The sequence below is a fragment of the Brienomyrus brachyistius genome, chromosome 12 (assembly GCF_023856365.1).
Source record: "Brienomyrus brachyistius isolate T26 chromosome 12, BBRACH_0.4, whole genome shotgun sequence".
Classification (NCBI taxonomy): Eukaryota; Metazoa; Chordata; class Actinopteri; order Osteoglossiformes; family Mormyridae; genus Brienomyrus; species Brienomyrus brachyistius.
Genome location: NC_064544.1, coordinates 13,433,798 through 13,449,340, shown reverse-complemented (window position 1 = coordinate 13,449,340; position 15,543 = coordinate 13,433,798). Strand labels below are relative to the sequence as shown.

Genomic DNA, 15,543 nt, shown 5'->3' with positions numbered 1-15,543 from the left:
ACATCAATAGAGTAAACCTGATCAAGACACTGGTAAGAATTATTCTCATTATCGTTTATGGAGTATTTCTTAAACCGTTCTGTAGGATCTTTGTTTAATCATAATGCTTCCTAATATTAAATGATTACTATAAAATGTCAGGTTATTTTCTTTTTAATCACTAACTTGATCATAGTGTACAAAATCCTGAAGAAGTTACACAGAAAATCCACTTACATTTCACTGAAAGTAGTACAGACAGACAGACAGATAGCTTTTCTTTATTTGCATTCATGCATGTCTGCACTTAACCTTGATAATAAGTGCCATATATCCAAAACATTTAATCATTATTTTCCAATTTAAAAATACTTTTCCAGATTCTATTTGTTATTGTAGAATAAAATTTCAGTATTTTTAAATCTCAATTAAGAAATTGTAAATACTTACATTAAACATGCAATGGTGGGTTTTGCCACATTTCACTGATCAACATGCAACACCAATTTGTATTTGTGGTAAACATTGTATATAGATCTGTATATCATAGAAAACTATGACAAACTGCTGAAATGCTCATTTTTCTAGATGCAAAAATATTAACATAAACCTATGGAATGTTTTATTTCTCTGTAGATGGAGCCCATTTTTAGGAAAGCTTTCAGGTCTTTCTTGAGGTTGCTCGTGTTATATTTCAGGTAAGATTCTTAAAATCATTTGTGTTTGGGGGAAAGACATGGAGTGTGATGTAAGTGAGCGTGAGTCTTCAAACCTTCTGAATTGTGTGATAATTTGGGCTTCATACTTTGTCTGAAGGGCTGGATCAATCATAACCGGGATTCAACTGGAATTCAATGCTACTAATGGAACTGTACCCAGTGGTCAACAAGCAGGACAAGTATTGATAAATGCAGTGTTAAATTCACAACTACCTGGACTAAACATTAACGTCAGCAGCATTCTAGTTAATGGTACAGGTAGGTAATACTTTAAAAGTACCCTGACAGTATTGATTGATTTTTGATAACTGTATTTTGACGCAAGCAAAGATACTCATGTAAAATTATCAAACAACTTAAAACATGATGTTATGTAATATCTAGTTGTGTAAATTTTGATGAACAACTTTAGATTTACAACAAAACTGCTGTCAGTATTCATTATTTTAATGCAGCTTATATGCTGATGCTTCTGGTGTTTTGGCTTATCTAATTATCCTAGAGAATAAAATAGAATAGAATAGAATAGAATAGCAATTATTTAGGTAAGTATTTATTCCTGTGAGGAAATTCTTTTTTCGCTTTGCCCCATCTTGCTGTCCATACAGGTGAGAGCAAGCCTGGGGGGTCACAGCGAAGGGGCACCCAACTTGTGGGCATTCAGTTTAGTTTTAATAGACTGTTACATGAAAAAAAGTCAGAAATGTGAAACTCTGCCACTGTTTACCATTCCATTAAAGTATTTCCCCTCTGTTCTTGTATCCCAATTAGCAATTTCCAGCTCCAGCACCATCAGCAAAGCCAGTGTCTTCACTGCTTCCTGTTTAGCATCGCTGTCACTACTGTTGCACAAGTTGCTGAACTGAAATTCTACTACATTGTGGAGAAGCGGGCAAGACGATCAAAACACTTCACTAGGACATAGATCCATCTACATCTAATATGCCTGGAATGATTGAAGATTCAGAAAGTCAACATGATAGTAGTTCTTCCTACTAAAATAAAATGGGATTGATCTCAATTGGAGCATGAGTTCCACTGTCTGTGGCACAGGGAAATAATGTCAGAAAGAGACAAATTCAAAGAACTGCGTCTTGTTCCTGGCACATTAGGATATTGTATCCTAAGGAAGAATATATTTCTTACATCCAGGGGTAGTTCTGATGGCACTCTGTCTCTCATGAGTATTTTGTATACATGACCCTGTGAAATTATCGTGTAGTATATTATTTATTATCTTTCAGTCTGTGCTAATCATGAATGAAACTATTTGCAACAAATGGATACAAATTATGTATTTTTATATATATATTGTACATTGTCAAAAGGGAAACCAACTGTGCAATGCATGGGTATCGTCGCCATTAAATCTGAGGGAGACGTGTCCCCCTCACATTTTATAATTATTTGTTTTTTAATTATTCGCAGCAAAATTTCTCGTGCTCCAATGTAGCTGCCAATGATAAGATTTGATTAAGCTTAGAAAGATCTGTGGAGTACAGAAATGTGCAGCTTTGCTCCTTAGCTGTATTCACATGCATCCTGGAAAGGTCTCTTTGGAACAAAACATCTTCTAATAAAATGCAACTCATTTTTGGAGTACTTATAAATCACTCTCGTGGTTTTTGTGCTTACGCAGGAAAAACAGAATGATACTGTGTTTCTCCCTGTGTAATGTTATTACCATGTAGTTAACATTCTGGAGAAATGAATGGCTCTGAATTAGGAATGATAGCTCGAATGGTGACAGTAAAGGAAACACAAATAACTCAGTTAATTTATGCTATTTATAAGACAAACTTCTTATTTCTTGATGTAAGTAACTTATTATGCTACACGAATACTATTCATTTGCTGTAATGCCAAACCTAAGTGCCTTAGTGTTAAAAACTACAGCATAAGAATCATGTCACAAAAACTCAAAATCTTCTTTACAGAAAAAAGTAATAATAACCCAGAGAAGCTAATAAATATGTCAGTAATTTTCACCTTACGAACTTTCAGACATACGAACGAAGAGGACTAAGTCCAAACTGTGTTCATTGGGCTCCTGTTTTCTGTCTGCAACATCAATTTTTTTTCTTCTGCACGCCAGTTCCACCTAGTGGGACTTCCCCCGCAGCAGCGTAGCATGCGTACTCCCAGCATCCTCGTTCTTTGTACTTGCGTAAACCCTTAAAATGATGTTGAACAATGACTTACAAACATTCCAGATTACAAACAGCCGTTCGGAACGTATCTCATTCGCAAGTAGAGGAGCGTCTGTATTTAGAAATCCAGCCATGCATCCATTCTCTGCCGCTTATCGGGGGTCAGGTTGTGGGGGCAGCAGTCTAAGCAGGGATACCCAGACCTCTCTTTCACCAGTCACCTCCTCTAACTCCACCAGGGGGTTACCAAAGCATTCCCAGTACAGCCCAGAGATATAATCTCTCCAGTGTTTCCCGGGTATCAACGTGCCCGAAACACCTCTTCAGGGAGCCGTGCAGGAGGCAGCCAACCTAGATACTCAGACCACCTGAACTGGCTCGTTTTGATGTGGAGAAGCTGCGGCTCTACTGTTAGATCACATTCTTTTGGTCATTACCCACAGCTAATGACCCTAGGCGTGGGTAGGAATGTAGATCAACTGGAAAATCTAAAGCTTTGCCTTCCAGTTCAGCTGCTTTTGCACCATTACTGAATGGTACAGCATCCACATTATTTCTCATGCTGCACCGATCTCCAGCTCCCTTCTTCCTTCACTTGTGAACAAGACCCCAAGATACTTAAACTCCTCTGCTTGAGGCAGCAACTCATCCCCCACCAGAGAGAGGGCAATCCACCCTTTTCCGGTCGAGAACCATGACCTCAGACTTGGAGGTGCTGATCCTCATTCTGGCCGCTTCACACTCAGCTGTAAACTACACCAGTGCATGCTGAAGGTCACAGCCCAACGACACCAGCAGGGCCACATCATCTGCAAAAAGCAAAGACGCGATCCTGAGCCCCCCCCCCCCCCCCCCCCTCAAAAAAAAGACCCCCTCCACCCCTTGGCTATGCCTAGAAATTCTGTTCATATAGTTTATGAACAGAATCAATGTTATATATATTGGACCCCATATCCTATATTCCCGAAACCCCCCACAGGAACACAATCATATGCATTTTCCAAGTCCACAAAACACCTGCAGACTTGTTGGGCAAACTCCCCTGAACCCTCCAGTACCCTTGTGTGGGCAAAGAGCTTTTCCAGGGTTCTGCGACCAGGATGGAATCTGCGTTGCTCCTCCTGGATCCGAGGTTCAACCAGAGGGCGGACCTTATTCTCCTGTACCCCATCTTAGACCTTCCCAGGGAGGCTGAGGAGTGGGAAGTTGGAACACATCCTCCAGTCCCCTTTCTTACAGGGCAACCACCCCAGCTGCTAATCTGTATAGACATTAATATACATAGTCATTCATACGTAAAGAAATTAAGATCATTTCTTTGCTCTTGGTGTACCACGGTGAACACACCAGTTATATCGAGAGACCTTTGCGGCCTGCTTCCTCCAGCTGTACCCGGAGTGGCTGCCAATTCTGTCAAAGGAAAGTGAAAAAAGATTAAAAAAAAAACGTTACATTAACAAAATAATCCAATGTTGCCTCAATATGCTGGACATTTTTTGACATTTATTATTTTAATGGAATATATTTAAATTACACATTTCAGCCTATTTTTTAAATTCTGCTAGAGTTCAGTGTTCCTTAGTCATACGTATTTATAACACTGTAACGCACTTACTAGTCATGATATCATCGCAAAGCATTCTAGAAAGTGTGTTTTCAAGGTTGAAGAAAAATAAACAATGCCACTGCTCACAAAACGCCCAACCCAAAAATGAAGGGAGTGACTTCCACAGTGAAATATGTGCTTTTTCAAGAAAGAAAGAATAAGGACGTCACCCCTGGTTATAAAATGAGGAAGAGTTTGCTTTGTGACATGCCACCCACAGGACTACACATACACTTGTGAACAGGTGGACTAACATACGCATGTGACAGAAAATTAAAGGTTAACTGATACATTAACAAGGTAAGTGTGAAAGCTGGTAATTACAGGATGAACACACAGAAATTATTCATTTCTTTTTGTAGTCGTTGTTTTCATTATATCAATCAGCATTCGGTCTATATCACATACTTTCATGCATCCATCCATCTATTAATACCGCTTAAAATCAAATTGAGTCACTGATAAATATTTCTGAATTAATGAATTTTTAATTAATGATTGTATTTTTTAATTATAAAAATGCACCATAATTTTTTTTCCACGTGGACTAGATATACTGAGTAAATGTAAAAATATGGTTATTTTTTGTGCGGTTACAGGACAGTTACAATTTCAGTGTGTCATGAAAAATGTATCATTAAACATATTAAATGTTAGATGTAGGGACAATGTCAGCCTTCTTGGACTTGATAGTGCATTTTATTTTTCTTTGTATATTAGAATTAGTTTCATAAAATAATTAATGATGCAACCAGGAGTTTTTTACCTGCTTAGATGTTGATGAACTTCTTAAGAAACACAGTATGCATATTAGCTGATAAATACATCCCAGGACTACATTTACTTCAATATGTCGAGAGGAGACATTGTGCATTCTAACAATGACCATACAGAGAATACTGGATTCATGACTGAAAATAAGCTGGCATCAAAGTATTACATAAAGCCTTAAAAGGTTACTGTGATTTCCCATGAGATAAACCAATAGACTTTATGGCAGCGAATTCATGTGTGGGTTTGTAAATGCAGTTTGTAGTCACTAAACTAGGAAAACCTGCTTATTCATACAAATGCTTTGCTTCTACAAACATTACATTATGAGGCTACAGCTAAATACACAGAGCATGTAGGCAGGGTAAAGTGATTTAGTTATTATATTACTAATCATTTGAATGGTTAGACGCCTTATCTAAAGTGACTTTAAACATGGTATGAATTCTGGAGCCAAGCATGGCGGTTCCAGCATCTCAGAAGCAGCTTCTTCTGAGCAATTTTCAGTGAATGGTGCAAAAATAACTGCTTGGTGATGCAACCACAGTGAGCAAAAAATTCATCTAGCCTTAAACTAGTTTGTGAGACAGGGGCTTCTACCTGGTATTACGTATGTGGTGCTATTAATCAGACTATCTTTGTATATCAATTCAAAATGACAAGCACAACTGAGAAAATCTTAGTAATGACAAGTGAACTGTGATGTACTGGCAATTCCACACATGGTTCTCCAGGTCTTATTCCTCATATATTGCAAAAATAATTGGTTATTGAGAGGCAGTACATGTGAAACTAAATAAATACCTACAATATTACTAGCTTCATAAAGGTTCAATTGAACTTAATCCTTATATAGAACATACAGTTTCACATTTATCACACGTATATAGATTATATTATCCATGTAAACTTCCCTATAAATTAGCCATGGCTATGATGTACATTTCCAGATTTTGTGGATGATTGACTAATTAAATACAAACAAAGTAAAATGTACATAGAGTGCATGTGCATGGACGGAAAAAAAAACTTGATAAACAACTTTTGTTTTTCCAAAATATTTTTATGTTAGGTGAACTATGAAAATTCAGTTCTGCTCCGGTTTCCCCCCACAGTCCAAAGACATGCTGAGGCTAATTGGAGTTGCTAAATTGCCCGTAGGTGTGCATGCGTGAGTGAATGGTGTGTGAGTGTGCCCTGCAATGGGCTGGCCCCCCATCCTGGGTTGTTTCCTGCCTCGTGCCCATTGTTTCTGGGATAGGCTCCAGACCCCCCGTGACCCAGTAGGATAAGCGGTTTGGAAAATGGATGGATGGATAAAGTGTTAAATATTCATTTAAAATCCTAGGTATAACATATGAATTTAAGTCTAAAAATAAATGGAGAACATAGTTAATAGATTTAATTTGTTGTTATGTCTTTAGGAGAGGAACACAATAGATTTTAATTTGTACACATAACCCGTTTGAGAATATCCCACAGAGTGGTTTTATTTTCACAATCAAAGTTGTTTACCTGTTCCTTTTTCATTTCGCCTTGTTATGTAGACATGTAACAATAACTATTAAATTATTAAATACACGTCATTATTAAATACACGTCATTTCCCCCAATACTGATTCAGCCAATACTTATACTTCTTGGAATATCAAGGATTAGGATTATATTATGACTGCATTTACAGTTATGCTTATGTCATTATTACTTACTTAATTTCATCTTCTCTTCTTCAGAATGTCTTCCAGAAACAAGACTAACCGGCTAACCATAAAAATAATAATTTTACTGTCTTTCTTGACTGGTGAGTTATCCATCAGATATAACTGTAGATTTCCAACCGATGTCAGACTGTATATTAACTTTGAGTGAAACACTTTATCTTTATTACATCCACAGATGCAGTGACAACAGGTCTCAATTCAACTTCATCTGTCACCTCTGCCACCACTACAGCCAGCAGTACAGCTGTGTCTGTCACCTCTGTTCCCACTACAGCCAGCAGTACACCTGTGTCTGTCACCTCTGTTCCCACTACAGCCAGCAGTACACCTGTGTCTGTCACCTCTGCCACCACTAAAGCCAGCAGTACACCTGTGTCTGTCACCTCTGCCCCCACTACAGCCAGCAGTACACCTGTGTCTGTCACCTCTGCCACCACTAAAGCCAGCAGTACACCTGTGTCTGTCACCTCTGCCACCACTACAGTCAGCAGTACACCTGTTTCTGGGACCTCTGCCACCACTAAAGCCAGCAGTACACCTGTTTCTGGGACCTCTGCCACCACTACAGCCAGCAGTACACCTGTGTCTGTCACCTCTGCCCCCACTACAGCCAGCAGTACACCTGTGTCTGTCACCTCTGCCACTACTAAAGCCAGCAGTACACCTGTGTCTGTCACCTCTGCCACCACTACAGTCAGCAGTACACCTGTTTCTGGGACCTCTGCCACCACTAAAGCCAGCAGTACACCTGCTTCTGGGACCTCTGCAACCACTAAAGCCAGCAGTACACCTGTTTCTGGGACCTCTGCAACCACTAAAGCCAGCAGTACACCTGTCTCTGGGACCTCTGCCACCACTAAAACCACCAACACACAAAATTCTGTCACCTCTGCCACCACTAAAGCCAGCAGTACACCTGTTTCTGGGACCTCTGCCACCACTAAAGCTAGCAGTACACCTGTCTCTGGGACCTCTGCCACCACTAAAACCACCAACACACATACTTCTGTCACCTCTCCCACCACTAAAGCCAGCAGTACACCTGTTTCTGGGACTTCTGCCACCACTAAAGCTAGCAGTACACATACTTCTGTCACCTCTGCCACCACTAAAGCCAGCAGTACACCTGTTTCTGGGACCTCTGCCACCAATAAAGCTAGCAGTACACACGCTTCTGTGACCTCTCCCACCACTAAAGCCAGCAGTACACCTGTTTCTGGGACCTCTGCCACCACTAAAGCCAGCAGTACACATACTTCTGTCACCTCTCCCACCACTAAAGCCAGCAGTACACCTGTTTCTGGGACCTCTGCCACCACTAAAGCCAGCAGTACACATACTTCTGTCACCTCTGCCACCACTAAAGCCAGCCGTACACCTGTTTCTGGGACCTCTGCCACCACTAAAGCCAGCAGTACACATACTTCTGTCACCTCTGCCACCACTAAAGCCAGCAGTATACCTGTTTCTGTCACCTCTCCCACCACTAAAGCCAGCAGTACACATACTTCTGTCACCTCTCCCACCACTAAAGCCAGCAGTACACCTGTCTCTGGGACCTCTGCCACCACTAAGACCACCAACACACAAAATTCTGTCACCTCTGCCACCACTAAAGCTACCAGCAAATCTGCTACTGTCACCTCAGTCACCATTCGAACAACACCCACTTCGACTATATCAAGCACTCCAACCACAACAAACACAGTAACCACACCAACATCAAAAACCACTCTGACTACAACAACCTCTACAACCACTTCAACAACAACCACAAAAACCACTCTGACTACAAAAACCTCCACAACCACAACGACTTCTGCTGCTGGCATCACCAATATGGAGATGCAGTTTTCCTCCCCTGAAACATTTGTCCCTGAACTTTCGGACTCCACCTCACAGACTTACATCAGTAGAGTAAACCTGACCAAGACACTGGTAAGAATTATTCTCAGTATCGTTTATGGAGTATTTCTTAAATCATTCTGTATTATCTTTGTTCAATAAGAAGAAATCATAATGCTTCCTATTATGAAATTATTACTATAAAATGTCAGGTTATTTTCTTTTTAATCACTAACTTGATCATAGTGTACAAAATCCCAAAGAGATTACACAGAAAATCCACTTATATTTCAGTGAAAGTAGTACAGACAGACAGATAGCTTTTCTTTATTTGCATTCATGCATGTCTGCACTTAACCTTGATAATAAGTCCCATATATCCAAAATATTTAATCATTATTTTCTAATTTAAAAATACTTTTCCAGATTCTATTTGTCATTGTAGAATAAAATGTCAGTATTTTCAAATCTCAATTAAGAAATTGTATATGGAAATACTTACATTAAACATGCAATGGTGGGTTTTGCCACATTTCACTGATCAACATGCAACACCAATTTGTATTTGTGGTAAACATTGTATATTGATCTGTATATCATAGAAAACTATGACTAACTGCTGAAATGCTCATTTTTCTAGATGCAAAAATATTAACATAAACCTATGGAATGTTTTATTTCTCTGTAGATGGAGCCCATATTTAGCAAAGCTTTCAGGTCTTTCTTGAGGTTGATCGTGTTATATTTCAGGTAAGATTCTTAAAATCATTTGTGTTTGGGGGAAAGACATGGAGTGTGATGTAAGTGAGCGTGAGTCTTCAAACCTTCTGAATCGTGTGATAATTTGGGCTTCATACTTTGTCTGAAGGTCTGGATCAGTCGTAACCGGGATGCAACTGATATTCAATAATACTAATGAAACTGTACCCAGCGGTCAACAAACAGGACAAGTATTGATAAATGCAGTGTCAAATTCACAACTACCCGGACTAAACATTAACATCAGCAGCATTCAAGTTACAGGTAGGTAATAATTAAATAGTACCCTGACAGCATGGACTGACTTTTGATTATTGTGTTTTGATGCAACCTAAGATAATTCTCTTTCAGTTACCTCTGCCACCACTACAGCCAGCAGTACACCTGTTTCTGTCACCTCAGCCACCACTAAAGCCAGCAGTACACCTGTTTCTGGGACCTCTGCCACCACTACAGTCAGCAGTACACCTGTCTCTGGGACCTCTGCCACCACTAAAGCCAGCAGTACACCTGTTTCTGGGACCTCAGCCACCACTAAAGCCAGCAGTACACCTGTTTCTGGGACCTCTGCCACCACTAAAGCCAGCAGTACACCTGTCTCTGGGACCTCTGCCACCACTAAAGCCAGCAGTACACCTGTTTCTGTCACCTCTCCCACCACTAAAGCCAGCAGTACACCTGTCTCTGGGACCTCTGCCACCACTAAAACCACCAACACACAAAATTCTGTCAGCTCTGCCACCACTAAAGCTAGCAGCAAATCTGCTGCTGTCACCTCAGTCACCACTCGAACAACACCCACTTCGACTATATCAAGCACTCCAACCACAACAAACACAGTAACCACACCAACATCAAAAACCACTCTGACTACAACAACCTCTACAACCACTTCAACAACAACCACAAAAACCACTCTGACTACAACAACCTCCACAACCACAACGACTTCTGCTGCTGGCATTGCCATTGTGGATATGCAGTTTTCTTCCACTGACACATTTGTCCCTGAACTTTCGGACCCCACCTCACAGACTTACATCAATAGAGTAAACCTGGTCAAGACACTGGTAAGAATTATTCTCAGTATCGTTTATGGAGTATTTCTTAAATCATTCTGTATTATCTTTGTTTAATAAGAAGAAATCATAATGCTTCCTAATATGAAATGATTAGTATAAAATGTCAGGTTATTTTCTTTTTAATCACTAACTTGATCATAGTGTACAAAATCCCAAAGAGATTACACAGAAAATCCACTTATATTTCAGTGAAAGTAGTACAGACAGACAGATAGCTTTTCTTTATTTGCATTCATGCATGTCTGCACTTAACCTTGATAATAAGTGCCATATATCCAAAAAATTTAATCATTATTTTCTAATTTAAAAATACTTTTCCAGATTCTATTTGTCATTGTAGAATAAACATTTCAGTATTTTCAAATCTCAATTAAGAAATTTTATATGGAAATACTTACATTAAACATGCAATGGTGGGTTTTGCCACATTTCACTGATGAACATGCAACACCAATTTGTATTTGTGGTAAACATTGTGTATTGATCTGTATATCATAGAAAACTATGACTAACTACTGAAATGCTCATTTTTCTAGATGCAAAAATATTAACATAAACCTATGGAATGTTTTATTTCTCTGTAGATGGAGCCCATTTTTAGGAGAACTTTCGGGTCTTTCTGGAGGTTGATCGTGTTATATTTCAGGTAAGATTCTTAAAATCATTTGTGTTTGGGGGAAAGACATGGAGTGTGATGTAAGTGAGCGTGAGTCTTCAAACCTTCTGAATCGTGTGATAATCTGGGCTTCATACTTCGTCTGAAGGGCTGGATCAATCGTAACCGGGATGCAACTGGAATTCAATGCTACTAATGCAACTGTACCCAGTGGTCAACAAGCAGGACAAGTATTGATAAATGCAGTGTCAAGTTCACAACTACCTGGACTAAACATTAACGTCAACAGCATTATAGTTAATGGTACAGGTAGGTAATACTTTAAAAATACCCTGACAGTATTGATTGATTTTTGATTATTGTGTTTTGATGCAGCCTAAGATAATTCTCTTTCAGTTATCTCTGCCACCACTACAGCCAGCAGTACACCTGTTTCTGGGACCTCTGCCACCACTACAGCCAGCAGTACACCTGTTTCTGTCACCTCTGCCACCACTAAAGCCAGCAGTACACCTGTCTCTGGGACCTCTGCCACCACTAAAGCCAGCAGTACACCTGTCTCTGGGACCTCTGCCGCCACTAAAGCCAGCAGTACACCTGTTTCTGGGACCTCTGCCACCACTAAAGCCAGCAGTACACCTGTTTCTGTCACCTCTGCCACAACTAAAGCCAGCAGTACACCTGTCTCTGGGACCTCTGCCACCACTAAAGCCAGCAGTACACCTGTTTCTGGGACCTCTGCCACCACTAAAGCCAGCAGTACACCTGTCTCTGGGACCTCTGCCACCACTAAAGCCAGCAGTACACCTGTTTCTGTCACCTCTCCCACCACTAAAGCCAGCAGTACACCTGTCTCTGGGACCTCTGCCACCACTAAAGCCAGCAGTACACCTGTTTCTGTCACCTCTGCCACCACTAAAGCCAGCAGTACACCTGTTTCTGTCACCTCTCCCACCACTAAAGCCAGCAGTACATCTGTCTCTGGGACCTCTGCCACCACTAAAGCCAGCAGTACACCTGTTTCTGTCACCTCTGCCACCACTAAAGCCAGCAGTACACCTGTCTCTGGGACCTCTGCCACCACTAAAACCACCAACACACAAAATTCTGTCAGCTCTGCCACCACTAAAGCCAGCAGCAAATCTGCTGCTGTCACCTCAGTCACCATTCGAACAACACCCACTTCGACTATATCAAGCACTCCAACCACAACAAACACAGTAACCACACCAACATCAAAAACCACTCTGACTACAACAACCTCTACAACCACTTCAACAACAACCAGAAAAACCACTCTGATTACAAAAACCTCCACAACCACAACAACTTCTGCTGCTGGCATTGCCATTGCGGATATGCAGTTTTCTTCCACTGACACATTTGTCCCTGAACTTTCGGACCACACCTCACAGACTTACATCAATAGAGTAAACCTGATCAAGACACTGGTAAGAATTATTCTCAGTATCGTTTATGGAGTATTTCTTAAATCATTCTGTATTATGTTTGTTTAATAAGAAGAAATCATAATGCTTCCTAATATGAAATGATTACCATAAAATGTCAGGTTATTTTCTTTTTAATCACTAACTTGATCATAGTGTACAAAATCCCAAAGAGATTACACAGAAAATCCACTTATATTTCAGTGAAAGTAATACAGACAGTCAGATAGCTTTTCTTTATTTGCATTCATGCATGTCTGCACTTAACCTTGATAATAAGTCCCATATATCCAAAACATTTAATCATTATTTTCTAATTTAAAACTACTTTTCCAGATTCTATTTGTCATTGTAGAATAAAATTTCAGTATTTTCAAATCTCAATTAAGAAATTGTACATGAAAATACTTACATTGAACATGCAATGGTCAACATTTCACTGATCAACATGCAACACCAATTTGTATTTGTGGTAAACATTGTATATTGATCTGTATATCATAGAAAACTATGACTAACTACTGAAATGCTCATTTTTCTAGATGCAAAAATATTAACATAAACCTATGGAATGTTTTATTTCTCTGTAGATGGAGCCCATTTTTAGGAAAGTTTTCGGGTCTTTCTTGAGGTTGATCGTGTTATATTTCAGGTAAGATTCTTAAAATCATTTGTGTTTGGGGGAAAGACATGGAGTGTGATGTAAGTGAGCGTGAGTCTTCAAACCTTCTGAATCGTGTGATAATTTGGGCTTCATACTTTGTCTGAAGGGCTGGATCAATCGTAACCGGGATGCAACTGGAATTCAATGCTACTAATGGAACTGTACCCAGCGGTCAAAAAATAGGACAAGTATTGATAAATGCAGTATCAAATTCACAACTACCTGGACTAAACATTAACATCAGCAGCATTATAGTTAATGGTACAGGTAGGTAATACTTTAAAAGTACCCTGACAGTATTGATTGATTTTTGATAATTGTGTTTTGACACAAGCAAAAATACTGTAATACTCATGTAAAATGATCAAACAATTTAAAATATAATATTATGTAATCCCAAGATTCACAGTGATACTGTTGTCAGTATTGTTTTTCAATGCAGCTTATATGCTAATGTTTTGGCCTATCTATTTATCCCAGAAAATAGAATAGAATAGTGTTATTTTATTTATTCCTGTGAGGAAACTCATTTTTCAGCCTCAACTTGCTGTCCATACATGTGTGAGCAAGGTCACAGCGAAGGGGCACCCAACTTGTGGGCATTCCATTTAGCTTTAGACTGTTTCATGCAAAAAGGTCAGAAATGTGAAACTCTGCCACTGTTTACCATTCCATTAAAGTATTTCCCCTCTGTTCTTGTATCCCAATTAGCAATTTCCAGCTCCAGCACCATCAGCAAAGCCAGTGTCTTCACTGCTTCCTGTTTAGCATCACTGTCACTACTGTTGCACAAGTTGCTGAACTGAAATTCTATTACATTTGTGGAGAAGCGGGCAAGACGATCAAATGACTGTGCCATGACATTGAGCCAAATATATAATTTGCCTAGAATGATTGAAGATGTAAAAAGTCAGAACAATAGAGTTCTTAGTAACACTTTATATTAAAGTCTGCTCTTTAACAGTAAATTAACTATAATTTAACACTTAATATGCTAGTAAATGGTTACATATTGTTTATGAGCACACTTGCAAATAGTTTACAAAGGTTTGTGAAGCATACAAATGAATTCTTAATAGTATACATATGAATGTTTGCTTAATGTTAAGCACACTTAGAAAAGGTTTACAAATGTTTGTAAGGCAGGTTACTGTGTTCTTAATAACATGCTTATGAATGATTAGTTACTGTTTATACACACACTTGCAAATGGTTTACAAATGTTTATAAGGCAGGGTGATGGGTTCTTAATAATATGCTTACGAATGAATGAACTGTTACTAATCAGCTAATACTGTGCTAGTTACTTGAAAATAAAGCAAAATCTCAGAAAACTTACTTGTCAAATGTGTTTGTGTGACACCGAAGTGGGGTTGTCATATGTCATGGTGAGAGTGGGACATTGAACCATCAACATACACACTGAGGTCTTTATCATAATCAGCTACCTTTATTTCAGTGAAAGTCATAAAATATCTGTACTTTATATTTCTGCTTCCTGCATGGATTACCTTACATTTATGTATGTCAAATTTCATCTGCCAGGTATCAGCCCAGTCGCTAATTAAATCAAGATCCCTTTGTAGTCTCTGTGCTGCTAGATCAGTATCTATTACACCACCCACCTTGGTGTCGTCTGGAAATTTAACCGGATTACTGCATGTATTGGTGTCAATATCGTTAATTAGAAACAATTGTGGTCCTAAAATTGAACCCTGCGGTACCCCACTATGAACACAGGCCCACAGTTACACTGTGCCTCTAGTAACTACCCGCTGCTTCCTGTCTGTTAACCAGTTTTAGATCAAAGTTGCTAAAGTTTCTAAAATCCCTGCAGCTTTGACCTTAAGCAAGAGCCATTTGCGGGGGACAATATCAAAGGACTTCTGGAAATCTACGCAGATCACATCGTAGGCCTTTTTGTGATCAATTTCACTTGTAGCTTCCTCAAAGAACTCAAGTAAATTAGTTAAACAGGATTTACCTCTCCTAAATCCATGTTGGCTATCCCTCAGAATGCTATTTGAATCCAGGTAATCTACCATTTCCAATTGGATTATAGCTTCTATTACTTTTCCAGTTATGCAAGTTGGATTACTTCTATCTCCTTTTTTGAATATGGGTGTTATATTAGCATGCTTCCAATCAGAAGGTACCACTACCATGTACAAGTAAAATGTTAA

General features: G+C 39.3%; 1 protein-coding gene and 3 long non-coding RNA genes across 15 annotated transcripts in view; 2 read left to right on the top strand and 2 right to left on the bottom strand.

Moving 5' to 3' along the window:
• The window catches only part of LOC125704786 (mucin-2-like), a 35,129-nt gene extending 20,435 nt beyond the window's left edge, over nucleotides 1-14,694 (top strand). Inside the window, exons 4-11 of one of the 12 annotated variants that reach the window (XM_048970798.1) lie at nucleotides 616-656; nucleotides 11,258-11,278; nucleotides 11,397-11,557; nucleotides 11,645-11,761; nucleotides 12,140-12,699; nucleotides 13,287-13,348; nucleotides 13,467-13,627; nucleotides 14,072-14,694. In XM_048970798.1, coding sequence (XP_048826755.1) covers nucleotides 616-656; nucleotides 11,258-11,278; nucleotides 11,397-11,557; nucleotides 11,645-11,761; nucleotides 12,140-12,699; nucleotides 13,287-13,348; nucleotides 13,467-13,627; nucleotides 14,072-14,166 — 1,218 coding nt within the window. In that variant the 3' untranslated portion in view covers nucleotides 14,167-14,694. Of the gene's footprint in view, nucleotides 1-615; nucleotides 678-795; nucleotides 957-1,469; nucleotides 2,301-9,520; nucleotides 9,542-11,257; nucleotides 11,279-11,396; nucleotides 11,558-11,644; nucleotides 11,762-12,139; nucleotides 12,700-13,286; nucleotides 13,349-13,466; nucleotides 13,628-14,071 lie in introns of those variants that run through there. The other 11 variants (XM_048970802.1, XM_048970804.1, XM_048970801.1 and 8 more) reach the window with 11 other exon arrangements.
• On the top strand, nucleotides 4,616-7,258 carry LOC125704788 (uncharacterized). Its single transcript, XR_007381246.1, has 3 exons — nucleotides 4,616-4,754; nucleotides 6,959-7,026; nucleotides 7,122-7,258. It is a non-coding gene; the product is annotated as an uncharacterized LOC125704788 (long non-coding RNA).
• Nucleotides 7,599-8,564, bottom strand: LOC125704791 (uncharacterized). The gene is made up of 4 exons (XR_007381249.1): nucleotides 8,506-8,564; nucleotides 8,199-8,253; nucleotides 7,834-7,904; nucleotides 7,599-7,707 (listed from the first exon to the last, which is right to left on the bottom strand). It is a non-coding gene; the product is annotated as an uncharacterized LOC125704791 (long non-coding RNA).
• LOC125704787 (uncharacterized) lies at nucleotides 9,819-12,206 on the bottom strand. Its single transcript, XR_007381245.1, has 3 exons — nucleotides 12,140-12,206; nucleotides 11,691-11,761; nucleotides 9,819-9,947 (listed from the first exon to the last, which is right to left on the bottom strand). It is a non-coding gene; the product is annotated as an uncharacterized LOC125704787 (long non-coding RNA).
• Nucleotides 14,695-15,543: the final 849 nt, after the last annotated feature.